The sequence below is a fragment of the Staurois parvus genome, unplaced genomic scaffold (genome assembly GCF_062004578.1).
Source record: "Staurois parvus isolate SC_StPar_1 unplaced genomic scaffold, SC_StPar_1.0 ptg000475l, whole genome shotgun sequence".
Taxonomy (NCBI): domain Eukaryota; kingdom Metazoa; phylum Chordata; class Amphibia; order Anura; family Ranidae; genus Staurois; species Staurois parvus.
In genome coordinates this window covers 2,658,278-2,675,726 of record NW_028318271.1, presented here as the reverse complement: position 1 = coordinate 2,675,726, position 17,449 = coordinate 2,658,278, and the positions used below count along the sequence as shown (strand labels likewise).

Here is a 17,449-nt window from a genome sequence, read left to right as displayed (position 1 = left end):
AAAATGCTGATAACCCTATTTTCAGCCGATCATTTTCTGCGGCCAATATATCTATACTACTAATTTCCAGATCATTTGCAAAGTACAGTCATGCATCTGCTATTACAGCACTAATATATGTCTGGACAAGTATTCAACTGCTTAACTGCATTGTAAACTTCTTATTGTGTTCATGTATTTGAAGTGGTTGGCCCCTTCCCATTCGTTTGATGTACATTAGGAACTCCCTGCTTTTTATGGTGTCATATAAATCCACCCTTTCCTCAAGGAGACTATTAGCTTGAAGGTAACGCTTGTGTCTCTGGTTTTGGGTCACTGCATTGTCTGGAATTTAGAGCAGGTTTTCCTATTACACTGGCCTTACACCTGTATAATTGTATTCAGATGTTCAGAGGAGAAGATATAAAAATCACTTTTCTGACCATTCATGGTGCTTTCATGGACCCGACCAATTTTGACTTTTCGCTTAAGTACCATGTCAATGTCTCGATTTTTGTATCTCAAATGTTCTACTTCTGGATTAACTTTGCATACATGTAAGACTAATTACCATTTTTCTTGGACAGGAATGAGAAATGTGTTAATTCTCATTTGATTTGGGCAGCACAGTGGCTAAATGGTTAGCACTTCCGCCTGGCAGTACTAGGGTCGTTGGTTCGAATCCCAGCCACGGCACCTCCTGCCTGGAGTTTGCATGTTCTCCCTGTGCCTGCGTGGGTTTCCTCTGGGTACTCCGGTTTCCTCCCACACTCCAAAGACATGCTGGTAGGGTAATTGGATCCTGTCTAAATTGGCCCTTGTATATGAATGTGAGTTAGGGACCTTAGATTGTACGCCCCTTGAGGGTTAGGGACTGATGTGAATGTACAATAGATATGTAAAGTGCTGCGTAAATTGACGGCGCTATATAAGTACCTGAAATAAATAAATTTAATTTGGTGAAAATTTTCCCTCCCCGTTCTTCAGCGTTTTCTCTTTCATTAAAACCAAATGTTGAATCATCACCTTAAACTCTAAAGCTGGCCATATATTGATAAAATTAAATTAGCTTTTTTTTGTTTTAAGAAATTGTGTATAGTACATAGTACCTCTACCCATTCACCAAAAAGTGTAAAATGTGAATACAATAACAAGTCCTTTATTTAAAAAAAAAGGTTCCATCGCTGTAATCCATCGTCAATCTCTGCGTTGTCACAACAAGCTGACTGGCCGAAATAGAAAAAAAAACCCAACGCCAGCCAAGTCATCCGCACCCGCTGAGCACTTGCCGTTGACATTTGCCGGTCGGATGTAAACAATTGGGTGGAGCTAGTGGTAACATCACCATTAGCTCCACCCAACTGTGCTGTGATTGGCCGAAGCATTGCATCAGAGCGCAGTGCATTGTCGGGCGTGGTGGGCAAATAGCCCACCGAACACACGAATGGCCTATGTTCGAGTCGAACATCAAAGACATCACTAGTGATTTATACCTTGTTTTTTTTTTAACGTGGTGGCAACTGTTAATACATCCTTCCGAGAGCTGTTGGTGACAGTGCTGTCATGGTGGCGGGGTGATTGAGCTTGCTCCTGACACAAAACAGCGCATATGTATGTGTCAGCACAGAATAAAGCCCACTCCATGCTGCCAGATGTGCGGATGGGGCTAAAACTTGAAAAGGGTTTTACAGTGACACCAAATATTAAAAAAATGTATTTCTAACTCCAAAAATTCAGTTCTGTTGCTATCGGCCTCCTCCAAATCTCCAAAGTCTCTTTTTTAACTGCTGTGACCTGACTTCCTTTTAGAGGGTGAACATAGCCACCCTCTTATGCAGGCCATACATGGTTTGATTTCCAAACTATTTTTCAAAAATCGAAAACATCGTTCATTCTGTAATCCGATGGTACCACCAATGATTTCTAAAAACGCTAATTTTTCATGAATTTTCCAACATGCCCGATAAACGAAATGGGGAGGACACATGAAAATCAGCCGGTACCATTGCCCCACTAAAAGAGTGAAAAATTGGTTGATTATTCTTAGGTCCGATTTTTGAACGAAAAATCGTTCGGAAATCGACCCATGTATGGCCGGCCTTATTCTCCCTTCTGAGATGGACCATGGACTATGAGATCTGTAGTGTGTATAGCGCAGAGCACATGACCACAACGCACACTTCTCATTCAAAACCAACAGAAATGAAGGGAAAAATGAGAGATTCGGGAGCTCATGGAGGACATTATAAGGAGGTATAAAAACACAGATAGTATTTCATGAAAAATAGATTACAGGGCCATTAAGTAGTGGATATAGTAGTAGCGAATAAAGATATACTCTAGTTTAGTATCACCAAAAAGACCAAAAAGAAAAAGTTCTGGCTCTGTACACAATTTATGTGAACCAAGTCGATTGGCTGAGGCCCCCAGATTTGTTCAGATTGTAGATATAAAGGTTCCTGTTAACATTGACACATAAGGCTAATGTGCTCCGTCTTCTGATTTTGCAGATTTTGAAGGACAGTAAAGCGGTGAAGACTTGAATGGGATAAACATGAAGAGTTTAAAGGCAAAGTTCCGAAAAAGCGATGTAAGTACCGGCCCCCGAGGAACCACAGTTGTGTAGTTTTGATAATCACAGGCTCTTTGGTCAGCAGTGTAATCTTCCTTTATAAAAAGCAAGTTATTTGTGAAATGGTGTTCCTGTCTTTTGTCGAAAGGCCCTGATGTTGTAGCAGGAGGATATTCTGTGCTCACAATGACAGATCAAAGAGACTATAGGCTCAGTTCATTAGGTGACATCTGCAGTGTGCCGTGATGAATTGTGGAAAGGGCTCCCTTAGCAGAGTGATGTGCCCGCTCTGTACTGACAGCCTGCAGGAGATGCTACTGCTTCGGGTGCCCAGCAACTACTGCGCTCTGTGGGGAGGTTTGGACCCCCTATCCCCCACCTTATCTATGCCCCTGCATGTACAGGATAACAGCTCTACATCAAACCCAACAGATCAGGTGTGGGAAATGGTTGACAATAAAAAAGATACACCTTTTTAATTTGGGAGCAGATCAGCTGCCTGCTATATGACTGTGACTTAAAGAGACCCTGTCACTTTTAAAAAACAATGAAACAAAACAAGCCTGTACAAAAAAAAAAAAGAAAAAAAGGTTACTTACTTGACCAACTGACAATGTTCCTTATCTCATGTTCTGCCAAAGATTCTTGTGTTTTATGGTTAAGTTGGATGCCTGTTACCCCCCTGACCTCTGTGTTTTCTCCCTCTTATCCCTCTGGCACTACTGAGACCTGTAGTAACTAATGCAGGCCATACATGGGTCAAATTCCAAACAAATTTTTTTAGAAAATTATAAGTTTCAAGCGTTTTGTAATCCGATGGTGCCACCACTGATTTTGAAATTTGACCAACCAAGCCTTTAATTTTTACCTCATGTTGCTACAGAAAAGAATTTTCGCGGCCAAGAATTGTTTTTTCTTTCCAGGTCACAGCTCATGCTCATTTCTTTTTCGATTACATTTCTCGCACGATTCTCCCATCATTTCCCATCATTGATTAGAAATTAGTTTGTTTTTCAAAAACGTTTCCAACATGCCCGATCACTCAAATTTGATGGTCACTCGTTACTGTGGTCCACTAATGTTGCGGAATTCGAATGAAAATGCTCAGAAAAGATTTTCTAAAGAAAATTCTTTCGGAATTTGACCTGTGTATGGCCAACTTTAGTAGTAGGCTGGAGGAACCTCATGGCGCATTGGGTGACTTAAGCATTCTACACACCCGAACGTGCCAGATGCAGACTGTTCAGGCTGTGGGAACTTTGTAATAGAAGATTGGCTCCATGGGCTGCAAGCGCATAGGTATTCACTGTTTTCTTTTTCAGATTGGCCTTTGTGTCTTTTTTTTCAGAAGTGATGGAGTTACCATATTTTCCGGCGTATAAGACGACTTTTTATACTTAAAAACATACCCCAAAAATCGGGGGTCGTTTTATACACTGGGTATACAATGTGAACCTTTAGTTCGTTTGGGCCAAGCTGGTTCAAAACAAATGCCCCCAATCTGTCAGCCCGCTGGATATGCGGTAATACTGTACAGTATACCGTGCTGAGCCAATCACGGCGAGCGATGTATTCTATTAATGAATACAAAGCCTGCTCGGATTGGCTGAGGTTGTGACATCATCAGCCCCCCTCTCTGACTCAGCCTATCAGAGCAGACTTTGTATTCATTAATAGAATACATTGCTCGCCGTGATTGGCTCAGCGCGGTATACTGTATGTAGCTGAAGCTACCGTACATACAGTATTACCGCACATCCAGTGGACTGACAGATCAGTGGGTGTATATTTAATCAAATCTGATGTTTTTACATGGTGTTGCCTCGGATGGGGGGTAGTCTTTTACAGCGAGTATAGCCCAAAACCTATGTTTTAGCTGGAAAATTAGGGGGTCTTATACACCCAGGCGCCTTATACGCCGGCAAATATGGTACTTTAGGTTCTCATGCACACTGGACATTTTGATAACGCTGGTAACTTTAGCTGTGTAAAGTCACATTAAAAACATGAGTTTTTCAGCATTTTTAGCATTTTTGCATTAGCATTTATCTGTGTTTTCCCGCGTTTGCATTTTTTAGTGTTTTTTTTTTTTACCAAAAAAAAAAATATTATTTTATGGTCAAAAAAAGTCCAAAAACGCCGGTTTGCGGCTTTTTACCACGTTTTTCAGCGTTAGAGCGTTTTTATAGCTAAAAAAAACTCCTCTAGAAACCCACTAGTTCTGGTTTTTTTTCCAGCCAAAAAACGTTGATTACAGTCTATGTGTGCATGGATACATAGGATAACATGCTGGGGGGTTTACTGGCTGTAGAAAAAAACGTCAAAAGCCAAAAATGGCAGCTATAAAAATGTCAAGTGTGCATGAGGACTAAAACTGCACCCTCCATTTACATTCCTTACTCAAGGGATAAAGTGTATATTTTAGAATAGTTTCTCTTGTAATAATTGCTTGTTAAATACATCATCAGTACATGGGTTAATTATTCCTAATTAGCATTGCTTAATTGAGAATGTAATGGTAATTAGATGTCATTGTGTATTGACCATGTCTAATGTTCAGTAGGATGTTTAAATGCAATTTCTACAGCTAAGTGAATTATGGCCAGCACAGGCACACTTCATTCATTATCTCATGGTATACAGAAATACAGCATTCTCTGCCCATGAGACGGATGGAGGTCATACATTATCCTTGATATTTCTGCTGCTCATGCTGAGTACTTTGTTGTAACATTTGAATGACTTGTCTATTTTAGTGGAAGTTTATGAGAGATTATTCTGACTCAACTACAGGACGATAAACTTTATCTCCCACGATGTACACAGCTATACCACATGGTGTTGAATTTATCCCTTGCATCGGGTCAGATAGTTTAACTCAATGAATAAACTCACATGTTGTGGAAGCCAGATGAGGAAACCCATTCAAATGTTCCGTTTAATGGAGGATATCATAGGTAGAAAAACGTTAGTGTTGTAAGCCTCATGGAAGATGCATTCAGGAATACAGTGGTATGATTAGAGAGAGAGGCAGGGGGGAGGAGTATACACAAGTAGAGTGAGAGAAAGAGTTCAGCTTAGACAGAAGGAGACAGCTTAAAGACACAGAGCAATAATAAACAAGTGATGGTCACAGAGAAAATATAATAAATGAAATAGTGTAGCACAACAGAGATGCTCTGATGTTGTGTTGCAAGCCTGGTGTCTAGCCTGAGCACTGTCTGTAGTAGTTGCTCTTTGTACAGAATAAAGCAAAACTCCAGCCTTACCTTATTTCCCGCCATACGTCTAGCTAGTACTGTAATAAAAATGATTGTCTTCAGACTTTTAGTTCACCAGAATCACCCTTTGAAGCCGCTCCAACTATCTTGAGCCCACCTTCAATTTGTATCGACGTCTGTCATTATTTAGTCTCCTCTCCTCCTGACCTGTACAGTTGTTGCTCATTTCTCACAGCTATTAGCTTCTTCTGCCATCAATCATTTAGTTTTGCAAACATTTTATGAAAGAACACATCTCCAGCACCCCTTTAGACGTGCATGCTCCCTGGGTAGTGCAGATGTTAGATGTTCAATCTGCTGATCAGTTGTTTGATTGCAAGTCAAGCAGTTGATCAATAGCTTGAACAGCTAAAGTCTGCAGCTCCCAGGGAGGACATGCTTTTCTAAAGGGATGCCAGGAATGTGTTCTTTTTTTTATACCACTATTAAAACAAGATCTGAGGCAGGGTGCTGTGATGTTTACAGGAGCCTGCCAGGTCCCATCCACTAAACTTGGAGCATAGACCAGCAGAAAGACCTAGTGATAATATCAATATCGTGGGGTCATAAAAGCAGTATTTCTTGGAAACTATAAATGATGTGATTGAAAAATGTTCTTGTATGTTGATCGGGGGGAGGGTGGAATAAGGGAAAATGCTATATGTGTACATCACATGTCAGCTTTTTAAAGCAGAACTCCAATTTTTATGTTGTTACTTACCCTCCCTAGCAGAAAGTGCCCTGTATCCTGTTTTAGTTCTTTCCTGCATCTCCTTCTTTTCCATGCAGGGATCCTTTGAAATCTAATCCCGCACTGTTTTTATTCATGTTTGGATGATGGATAATATCCAGTTTCACGCTCCCATTCCCTGTAGTTCTCTCCTCCTGATCCTTACAGTTGTTGCCTATCTCTCACATATATTTGCTTTGTCTGTCAAAGCATTATATGAAAAAACATATCCTTGGCATCGTCTTTAGATGTTCTTGCTCCCTGGGTGGTGTGGACGTTAGATTTTCAACCTGAAAATCAATTGCAAATCAAGCAACTGATTCATAGATTGCACAGCCAAAGTCTGCAGCTGCCAGGGAGGATCATGCATCTCTAAAGGGATGCCAGGGGTGTGTTCTTTTTTTTTTTTTTTTTTTTTTTTAAATGCCGCTATTGGAACAAAATCCAAGGCAGGGTGCTATGAAGTTTTTGGAGCCTGTCAGACCCCTTTCACCAAACTTGGAGCACAGACCAGAGGAAAGACCCAGTGATAATGTCATGGGGTCTTAAAAACAGTATTTCTTGGAAATTAAATGATGGGATTTAAACATTTTATTCCATGATAATCAAGGGGGAGGATGAAACAAGGGAGTGTTCTATATGTGTACATCACACTTTAGCTTTCAAGCAGAATGCCAGTTTTTATGTTGTTACTTACCCTCCCTAGCAGAAAGCACCGTCTCCTGTTTTAGATCCTCCCTGCATAATCTCTCCTTATTTTCCATGCAGGATACCTTTGAAGTCTAAAATCCTGCACTATCTTTATTGATATTTGAATGATGGAATAATATCCATTGTCACGCTGCCATTCCCTGTAGTTTTCTTCTTCTGACCCTTAACAGTTATTGCCCATCTCTCACATATATTTGCTTTGTCTGTCAAAGCATTATAAAAAAACATATCCTTGAATCACCTTTTAGATGTTATTGCTCCCTGGGTGGTGCAGAAGTTAGATTTTCAACCTGAAAATCAATTGCAAATCAAGAAACTGATTCATAAATTGCACAGCTAAAATCTGCAGATCCCAGGGTGGATCATGCATGTCTAAAGGGATGCTGGGGATGTGTCCTTTTTTTGTATGCTGCTGTTGGAACACATTCCAAGGCAGGGTGCTATGATGTTTACTGGAGCCTGTCAGACCTCTTTCACCAAACTCGAAATAGACCAGCAGAAAGTGAAATGTGATTGAAAAATGTTATTGCATGGTAATCAAGGGGGAGGATGAAACAAGGGAGGGTTCTATATGTGCACATCACACTTTAGCTTTAAAGCAGAACTCCAATTTTTATATTGTTACCCTCCTAGCATCTTCCTGAAGCTTGAAATATCAGTTCTGGATGGAGTAACCCTTTAAATGGAATTTGGTGTCAGAAGGGTGATCATTTCGGTAATATTGTTATATATTTGGAGAAATTCTCTCAATTTTGGAGTAATTCTCCAACCTTCTTGATGGGTTTGGATCGATGTAATAATTCCGATTATTTAAAGTGATGGTGAATTAGAGTGAAGGGCTCAAATAGGCTGGACTGACATTAGCGGATCGCCATCTCCCATGTCGGAGAGTCGCAGCGCTCTGCAGAAATGTGTTTGTCATGCTCGGCTCTTTACTCTCACAAGAAGGGAATATGGAAATACCAGATGATACAGGAAGATATTATTAAACCAGGACATGGCCGGCTACTTTCTGCCGGCTAAACCAGGACATGGCCGGCTACTTTCTGCCGGCTAAACCAGGACATGGCCGGCTACTTTCTGCCGGCTAAACCAGGACATGGCCGGCTACTTTCTGCCGGCTAAACCAGGACATGGCCGGCTACTTTCTGCCAGCTAAACCAGGACATGGCCGGCTACTTTCTGCCGGCTAAACCAGGACATGGCCGGCTACTTTCTGCCGGCTAAACCAGGACATGGCCGGCTACTTTCTGCCGGCTAAACCAGGACATGGCCGGCTACTTTCTGCCAGCTAAACCAGGACATGGCCGGCTACTTTCTGCCGGCTAAACCAGGACATGGCCGGCTACTTTCTACCGGCTAAACCAGGACATGGCCGGCTACTTTCTACCGGCTAAACCAGGACATGGCCGGCTACTTTCTGCCGGCTAAACCAGGACATGGCCGGCTACTTTCTGCCGGCTAAACCAGGACATGGCCGGCTACTTTCTACCGGCTAAACCAGGACATGGCCGGCTACTTTCTGCCGGCTAAACCAGGACATGGCCGGCTACTTTCTGCCGGCTAAACCAGGACATGGCCGGCTACTTTCTGCCGGCTAAACCAGGACATGGCCGGCTACTTTCTGCCGGCTAAACCAGGACATGGCCGGCTACTTTCTGCCGGCTACACTGCCAGGCGAGGAATAGAAACAATGGCAGGGGTGCTAATGATATCCAGCAAATACTGAAATTGTGCTGAAGTCAGCAGGTCCACTCCGTCTACCTTGAGGCTCCATTCACACCTATGCAGTTTGTTTTTTGTCTGTTTTGCAGTGTTTTTCTCTGTTAATTTTGACGCTCTTTTGATGTGTATTTGATACGTTTTTTCCAGAGCAGCCTGTATTTTTTTTTTCAGGTTGCCTGTGGGTTTTTCGTTGAATCCCGGACAATTCTTCTGTCAGTTGTGGCCGCAATTTTTCTTGGTCTACCTGACCTTGGCTTGGTAGCAAGAGATCCCCGAACTTTCCACTTCTTAATAAGTGATTTAACAGCACTGATTGGCATATTCAAGGCTTTTGACATCTTTTTATGTCCTTTTCCATCTTTATAAAGTTCCATTACCTTGTTACGCAGGACTTTTGACAGTTCTTTTCTGATCCCCATGGCTCAGTATCTAGCCTAGTCAGTGCTTCCACGTAAGAGCTAACAAACTCATTGACTATTTATACACTGACACTAATTGCAATTTAAAAAGCCACAGATGTGGGACATTAACCTCTAATTGGCATTTTAACCCGTGTGTGTCACCTTGTGTATCTGTACCAAGGCCAAACATTCCAGGGGAGGGAAACTTTTGGGGCCATTTGGGTGATTTCTGTTTTCATTATGATTTAAAAAGGAGCCAAACAACTATCTGATAATAAATGGCTTCATATGATCATCATCCTTCAATAAAAGAGAATTTTTTGTCATGATCAGTCATATTTTCAATATCAATGCCAAAATTTCACAATTTCTGCCAGGGGATGTAAACTTTTCAGCACAACTGTATAGTGAATGGAGGGTCCTGGGTTTAGTAACACTTTATTAGTTTCTGACCACGCTATATCCAAAAGACGGCTACATCGCGGTCGACTACTTCTGGGAGGGCATCCATGGAAGTCCTTTCAGAGCCACACCGCCTGCATGCCCCCGGGGCATACACTGTGCACGATCTGTGATCGCTGTGTCCTTTGGACACAGCTGATCACATGACTAAGGAACGGGCCAATCACAGCTGTTTTTACCATGTGACCAGCTGTGTCCAATCACTGCTGATCACCGGGTAAATCGGAAATGCCAGTTATTGGCAGTCTTTTCCTCACGCTGACAGTGCGTGAAGAGAGGAGAACCGGTAAGCAGTATTCGCAGGGGAACATCTACACTGATCATCAGGGCACGGATTCATCAGTGTCCTGGTGATCAGTGTAGCCCTATCAGTGTGGCCAATAGTGCCCATCACTGCTGGCAATTAGTGCCCATCAGTTGAATCAGTGACGATCAGTGCCCATCAGTTGAATCAGTGCCGCATTACAGTGCCCATCAGTTGAATCAGTGACGATCAGTGCCCATCAGTTGAATCAGTGCCGCATTACAGTGCCCATCAGTTGAATCAGTGATGATCATTGCCCATCAGTTGAATCAGTGATGATCATTGCCCATCAGTTGAATCAGTGATGATCATTGCCCATCAGTTGAATCAGTGATGATCATTGCCCATCAATTCAGTCAGTGACGATTAATGCCGCATATCAGTGCCCATCAGTGCCGACCTAACAGTGCCCATCAGTGCTGCCCATCAGTGCCGACTATCATTGCCAATCAATGCCGCCTATGAGTGCAGCCTCATCAGTGCCCATCAGTGACTCCTCGTCAGTGCCCATCTGTGCAGACTATCAGTGCCCATCAGTGACTCCTCGTCAGTGCCCATCTGTGCAGACTATCAGTGCCCATCAGTGATTCCTCATCAGTGCCTATCAGTGCCCATCAGTGACTCCTCGTCAGTGCCAATCTGTGCAGCCTATCGGTGCCCATCAGTGAAGGAGAAAAATTACTTATTTACAAAACTTTATAACGGAACCTAAACTTTTTGTTTTTGTTTTGGTCTTTTTTAGTTTGTTTAGCAAAAAATAAAAAGCCCAGTGGTGATTAAATACCACCAAAAGATAGCTTTCGTCTCTAAAAAAATTTGGTTTGGGTACAGTGTTGCATGACCGCGCAATTGTCATTCAATGTATGAGAGCGCTGAAAGCTGATAATTGGCCTGGACAGGAAGGGGGTAAAAGTGCCCGGTAGGTATGTAAGAATACATACTTGAATAGGATTTTAGCTTTTTAACTGCCTCCCGCCCATACGTACCCGTATGTTCTTGGGTTGAAGCGGGTTTACCGGGGCCATGGCTGCAGCCTGGCTATATCTTTTTTTTTTCTGCCGGTGATGCAGCTAAATAGCCACTGGATCGCTTTTACCCTTGGCAGAAGGAGGTCCCATCGGCTTACCATAGAGATGACCAAGGGCAAGAATTTCCCAGATCATCTCTATGGTCTAAGAAACTAGAAGTGACTAATTCTTTGGCATTTCTGGTTTCGGTGGACAGTGGAGAGATCCCAGATCTCTCAATAAAAAGGACCCATCACTGCCCCAGCTATCACAAAGGATGTTGTCCCTTGTGATACTAATGAAGTTGATTAAAAAAAACAGTGTAAAAATATGTACATAAAATAAAAAGAAAAAATATTAAAGCCCCCCCCCCCCCCCACACTTGCGGGCAAAGGCGAACGGGCACATAGGTCCCACACGCATATAGGAACAGTGATTGCACCACACATGAGGAATGTTATAGCGAGATAAATAATTTGAGCCCCAGATCTCCTGTGTAACCTGTAAAGGCTTTAAAAGCGTTGCCTATGGAGGTTTCTATATACTGTAATTTATCGCCATTCCACCGGCGTATGCAATTTTAGGACCGGTTCACACCATAGAAATGCAGTCCGGATGCGTTCTGTGTGCGTTTTTTTAATGCATTTTTTTACGCGTTCCAGTTAATTTTTTTTCTCCTCTCTTTTTCTTCCACTTAAATAAGGACATGTGCGTTTTGGTGTGTTTAGGTGTGTTCTGGTGTGTTTTTGATGCGTTTTATTGCATTCCAATACAGTTCAGTGCAGAAAAAATGCAGCCTGTTCTACTTTTTTTTTCCTGGAACTGACTGCACTGGTGTGAACCAGGCCATTGGAAACCATGTAACCTACTATCGATTTTTTTTTTTTTGATGCAGAAAAAAACCACACTGGACTGCATGTGGTGTGGACTGCCCCTAAAAAGCGAATGTGAGCTATCTATTTACCTGTCATAACAGCATATTTTATATTTTACCAAACTACTGGTGTTACATTGTGTTTTTGTGCAATAAAATTCACTATAGTGTATTTTTTCCAATAAATTGGCATTTGAAAACCCGCTGCTCAATTATTACGTGACATAAAAAGTTGCATCATCCACCATTTTATTCTCCAGGGCCTCTGCGTAAAATAAATAAATAAATAAATATATGTGTGTGTGTGTGTATATATATGTATGTGTATGTACAGTGGGGATCGAAAGTTTGGGCACCCCAGCTAAAAATTTGTATTAATGTGCATAAAGAAGCCAAGGAAAGATGGAAAAATCTCCAAAAGGCATCAAATTACAGATTAGACATTCTTATAATATGTCAACAAAAGTTAGATTTTATTTCCATCATTTACACTTTCAAAATAACAGAAAACAAAAAAATGGCGTCTGCAAAAGTTTGGGCACCCTGCAGAGGTAATATCTTGTACTGCCCCCTTTGGCAAGTATCACAGCTTGTAAACGCTTTTTGTAGCCAGCCAAGAGTCTTTCAATTCTTGTTTGAGGTATCTTTGCCCATTCTTCCTTACAAAAGTCTTCCAGTTCTTTGAGATTTCTGGGCTGTCTGTCACGCACTGCTCTTTTAAGGTCTATCCATAGATTTTCAATGATGTTGAGGTCAGGAGATTGTGAAGGCCATGGCAAAACCTTCAGTTTATGCCTCTTGATGTAATCCCCCGTGGATTTTGAGGTGTGTTTAGGATCATTATCCATTTGTAGAAGCCATCCTCTCTTTAACTTCAGCTTTTTCACAGATGGCATCAAGTTACCATCCAAAATTTGCTGAAATTTTATTGAATCCATTTTTCCTTCTACTCGTGAGATGTTCCCTGTGCCACTGGCTGCAACACAACCCCAAAGCATGATTGATCCAACCTCATGCTTAACAGTTGGACAGAGGTTCTTTTCATTCAATTCTGTGCCCCTTCTTCTCCAAACGTACCTTTGCTCATTCTGGCCAAAAAGTTCAATTTTAACCTCATCGGTCCACAGAACTTGTTTCCAAAATGCATCAGGCTTGTCTATATGTTCATTTGCAAAGTTCAAACGATGATTTTTGTGGTGAGGACGTAGAAGAGGTTTTCTTCTGATGACTCTTCCATGAAGACCATATTTGTTCAAGTATCTCTTTATAGTGGAATAGTGTACCACAACTCCAGTGTCTGCCAGATCTTTCTGGAGGGATCGTGCAGTCAAACGTGGGTTTTGAATTGTTTTTCTCACAATCCTGCGAGCTGTTCTGTCTGATATTTTTCTTGGTCTTCCAGATGTTGCTTTAACTTCCACTGTTCCTGATGACTGCCATTTCTTAATTACATTCCGAACAGAGGATATTGACATCTGAAAACGCTTTGCTATCTTCTTATAGCCTTCTCCAGCTTTGTGAGCGTCAACTATTTTCAGTTTCAGTTTTCTAGACAACTGCTTAGAAGAACCCATGGGGCTGATTGTTGGGGCAAGGTCAGATGAGTCTGGGCATTTAAAACCTTTGAGATTGACATCACCTGGTCTTCCCAGATGATGATTGAGAACAATCCATGACACTGGCAGGTCTCAGCTTGGCAAAGGGGGCAGTGCATGCTATAAATTCTGCAGGGTGCCCAAACTTTTGCAGACGCCATTTTTTTGTTTTCTGTTATTTTGAAAGTGTAAATGATGGAAATAAAATCTAACTTTTGTTGACATATTATAAGAATGTCTAATCTGTAATTTGATGCCTTTTGGAGATTTTTCCATCTTTTCTTGGCTTCTTTATGCACATTAATACAATTTTTTATCTGGGGTGCCCAAACTTTCGACCCCCACTGTGTATATGTGTGTGTGTGTATATATATATAATGTTTGGGGAGTCGAAGTCATTTTCTAGCAATATATTTATTTATTTCAGGTACTTCTATAGCGCCATCAGTTCACGCAGCACTTTACATATATATTGTACATTCACATCAGTCCCTAACCCCCAAGGAGCGTACAATCTAAGGTCCCTAACCTTAGACCTTCATACATACACATACTAGGGCCAATGAGGACAGGATCCAATTAACCTCCCAGCATGTCTTTGGAGTGTGGGAGGAAACCGGAGTACCCGGAGGAAACCCGCGCAGGCACAGGGAGAACATGCGAACTCCAGGCAGGTGGTGCTGTGGTTGGGATTCGAACCGATGACCCTAGTACTGCCAGGTGGAAGTGCTAACCATCAATATATATATTTATGTGAGAAGTATCAGAATTGACTTGGGAAGCAAGTGGTTAAACCAGAGTGAAATATCACCGTTGGTCCTCATGCACACGGAACGATTTGATAACGCTGGTAACGTTCGCTGTGTAAAGTCACGTTAAAAATTTGAGGTTTTTAGCTCTTTTTTTAGCGTTTTTGCATTAGCATTTAGCCACGTTTTCCTGCGTTTTTCCACATTTGCATTTTTTAGCTTTTTTTTTAAAACCCACCCCCCCCAATTTGTTTTGGTAAAAAAAAGTCCAAAAACACCAGTTTGTGGCGTTTTACCACGTTTTGCAGCATTAAAGCCTTTTTACAGCTAAATAAACTCCTCTAGAAACCCGCTAGTTCTGTTTTTTTTTTTTTTCCAGCCAAAAAACGTTTATTCCAGTCTGTGTGCATGGACACATAGGATAACATGCTGGGGGGGCAGGGGCGGACTGACCATTTGGAAACTCGTGCACTGCCTGAGGGCCCGGGGTCAGTAGGGGGCCCCATGAGATGCCCCTGGTACCTTTTTCATAGGCATTTTTGAGTTTGGGAAAGGACACAGGGGCCCCATGATCCCCTATTGCTCGGGGGCCACATGAGTTGTCAGTTCGCCCCTGCTGTTGGGTTTACTGGCTGTAGAAAAAAACGTCAAAAGCCAAAATCATCCAGCGTTTTTTCTCGTTTGTGGTTTTTAGCATCTTTAAGCAGTTCTTTTGACCAAAAAATGTTTTTTTTCTTGCTCAAAAAACATCCAAAAATGCCCGTTTCCCGCGAATTACTGGGTTTTGCCTCGTTTTTCAGCATTTTTACACCTAAAAAACTCAAAAAACCCACTTGTTCTAGTTTTTTTCCAGCCAAAAACCGTTGCTTACAGCCTATGTGTGTATGGACACCTAGAATAACATGCTGGGGGGGTTTACTGGCTGTAGAAAAAAACATCAAAAACAGCCGCTGTAAAAATGTCCAATGTACATGAGGACTAAGAATGGACGTTTCCACTGCTGACTACTTGGCAATGGCGGCGCTGGGTTTACAGTGTCCAGTCTGTGATCTTACATCCCGTGTTTCACATTCACTTTGGCATTCAGAAGGCTATTATAGTTAGGGGGTCCGGTGGTATTAGGTAAGGGGATCTCTGGTTCGGAAGTCACAGACAATTCAGTTGCGTTAGAATTGGAAGAGGCTGTAATTTTCGGTAGTGTTACATAGAGGATCGGGACTTCCCATGCAGGGGGAAGTTTCTGTCCTAGCAACTGTGCTTTGTTATGTCACCGGGAGAGCCGGTGCCTGGAATAGAATGGGCTTAGTGTGCGGAGAGGAACAGACGTGTTTATAAATAACAGCGGTGAGTCAATTCTGCTTCTGTGTGACCGCATTACGCAGCAGACTCTGACGGGACACCGCCACTTTCCTTTACCATCATCCTCCATCCACGCTGGACACAAAGGCTTTGGATGTTTAGTTAAAGGATTAGCGCCCTTTGTGATAAAAATTCAAGTAAAATGCTGTGTTGTGCCTTACACCCAGGAGACAGAAAATAATGATTCCTATGAGCACATGACTTCAGTGCGGTGTCACATAACCTGCGCAAAGAAAGGGGATTACAGCGGATAATAGAGGGAACATAAAGCACCCTCAGAATCTTTTTCGTTGAGCCTGTCCCGGCTGATTACCGTCAGCAAATTGTCAGGTAACCTCGGGAGCATGGAAACTGGGGACGCCGCCTTTGATATCCTTCTATACATTTAGCCCTGGTTCACACTGAATGCAACTTTGAAATTCCAAGCGAAGTAGTACGATTTCAAATCTGCAGATCAGTGCGATTTGTACCTTCGATTTCACTGCGGCTTACGACTTCATTTAACAGAAGTCAATGCAAATCGCAATGAAATCGGACAAAGGTAGTGCAGGAACTATTTGTGAAATCGCACCACTTAAAATCGCACTGTTTAACCGTTTCAATACCGTGCAATTTTACACCTTCCTGCCCAGGCCATTTTTCAGGTTTCAGCGCTCTCACACTTTGAATGACAATTGCGCGGTCATACAACATTGTACCCAAACTAAAACTTTATCATTTTCTTCACACAACTAGAGCTTTCTTTTGGTGGTATTTAATCACCACCGGGGTTTTTATTTTTTGCTAAATTAACAAAAAAAGACCAAACATTTTGAAAAAAAAACACATTTTTCTTTGTTTCTGTTATAAAAGTTTACAAATAAATAATTGTTCTTCATAAATTTAGGCCGAGATGTATTCTGCTACATGTCTTTGGTGAAAATAACCCAAATTAGGATGTATTTTTTAGTTTGTAGGAAAGTTATAGAGTTCACAAACTATGGTATAGATCTGAATATTGATCAATCCTGAAGTACTGACAGCCAATCTAATTTCTTGAGGTCCAAGAATGTCAGAACAGTACAGATATCCCCCAAATGACCCCTTTTTGCAGAGTAGACAGTCCGACGTACTTCATAAGAGGCATGGCGAGTTTTTTGAAGTTGTATTTTTTTGTCATAATTTTTCGGAAAATTAAAAAATTAAAAAAATTATTTTCACTTTTTTTTTTTACATACTGTCACCAGTGCAGTACAGCGTCATCATATAACTGGCATGGCGGTGAACAGGGACACTGACTGGTGACAGTATGGGAAAAAAAATATATATATATATATTTTTTTATTTTTTTATTATATTTAATTTTTTATTACATTTTTTTTTATTTTTTTTAAGATTTTTTTTCATATTTTACTATGACCAAAGTAGTACAATGTTACCATAGTAACATTGTACGACTTTGGGGAAGTGATCAGTATTTTTTTTTTTTACACAATTTGCTTATAACAAAGAATTACTTTGCTATAAGCAAGCATTTACCTGAATGAAATCGATTCATTCAGCTTTTTTTTTTTTTTTTTTTTTGTGCTTAGCTGTGATTTGGTCACAGCTAATCACATGACATGTGCATGTGATTAGCTGTGACCATTCACAGCTAGGCACTAGTATACAATGGATGGCATCATGAATGAAGCCATCCATTGTATACAACTGTCATGTGACCTGCTGTGATTGGTCACAGC

The 17,449-nt window shown here is 41.5% G+C and overlaps 1 protein-coding gene across 3 annotated transcripts in view; it reads left to right on the top strand.

Annotated features, from left to right (window-relative positions):
* The window catches only part of RAI14 (retinoic acid induced 14), a 269,154-nt gene that overhangs the window by 78,224 nt on the left and 173,481 nt on the right, over positions 1-17,449 (top strand). For all 3 annotated transcript variants that reach the window (XM_089689447.1, XM_089689445.1, XM_089689446.1), the window contains exon 2: positions 2,490-2,569. In XM_089689447.1, coding sequence (XP_089545573.1) covers positions 2,534-2,569 — 36 coding nt within the window. In that variant the 5' untranslated portion in view covers positions 2,490-2,533. The remainder of the gene's footprint in view (positions 1-2,489; positions 2,570-17,449) is intronic.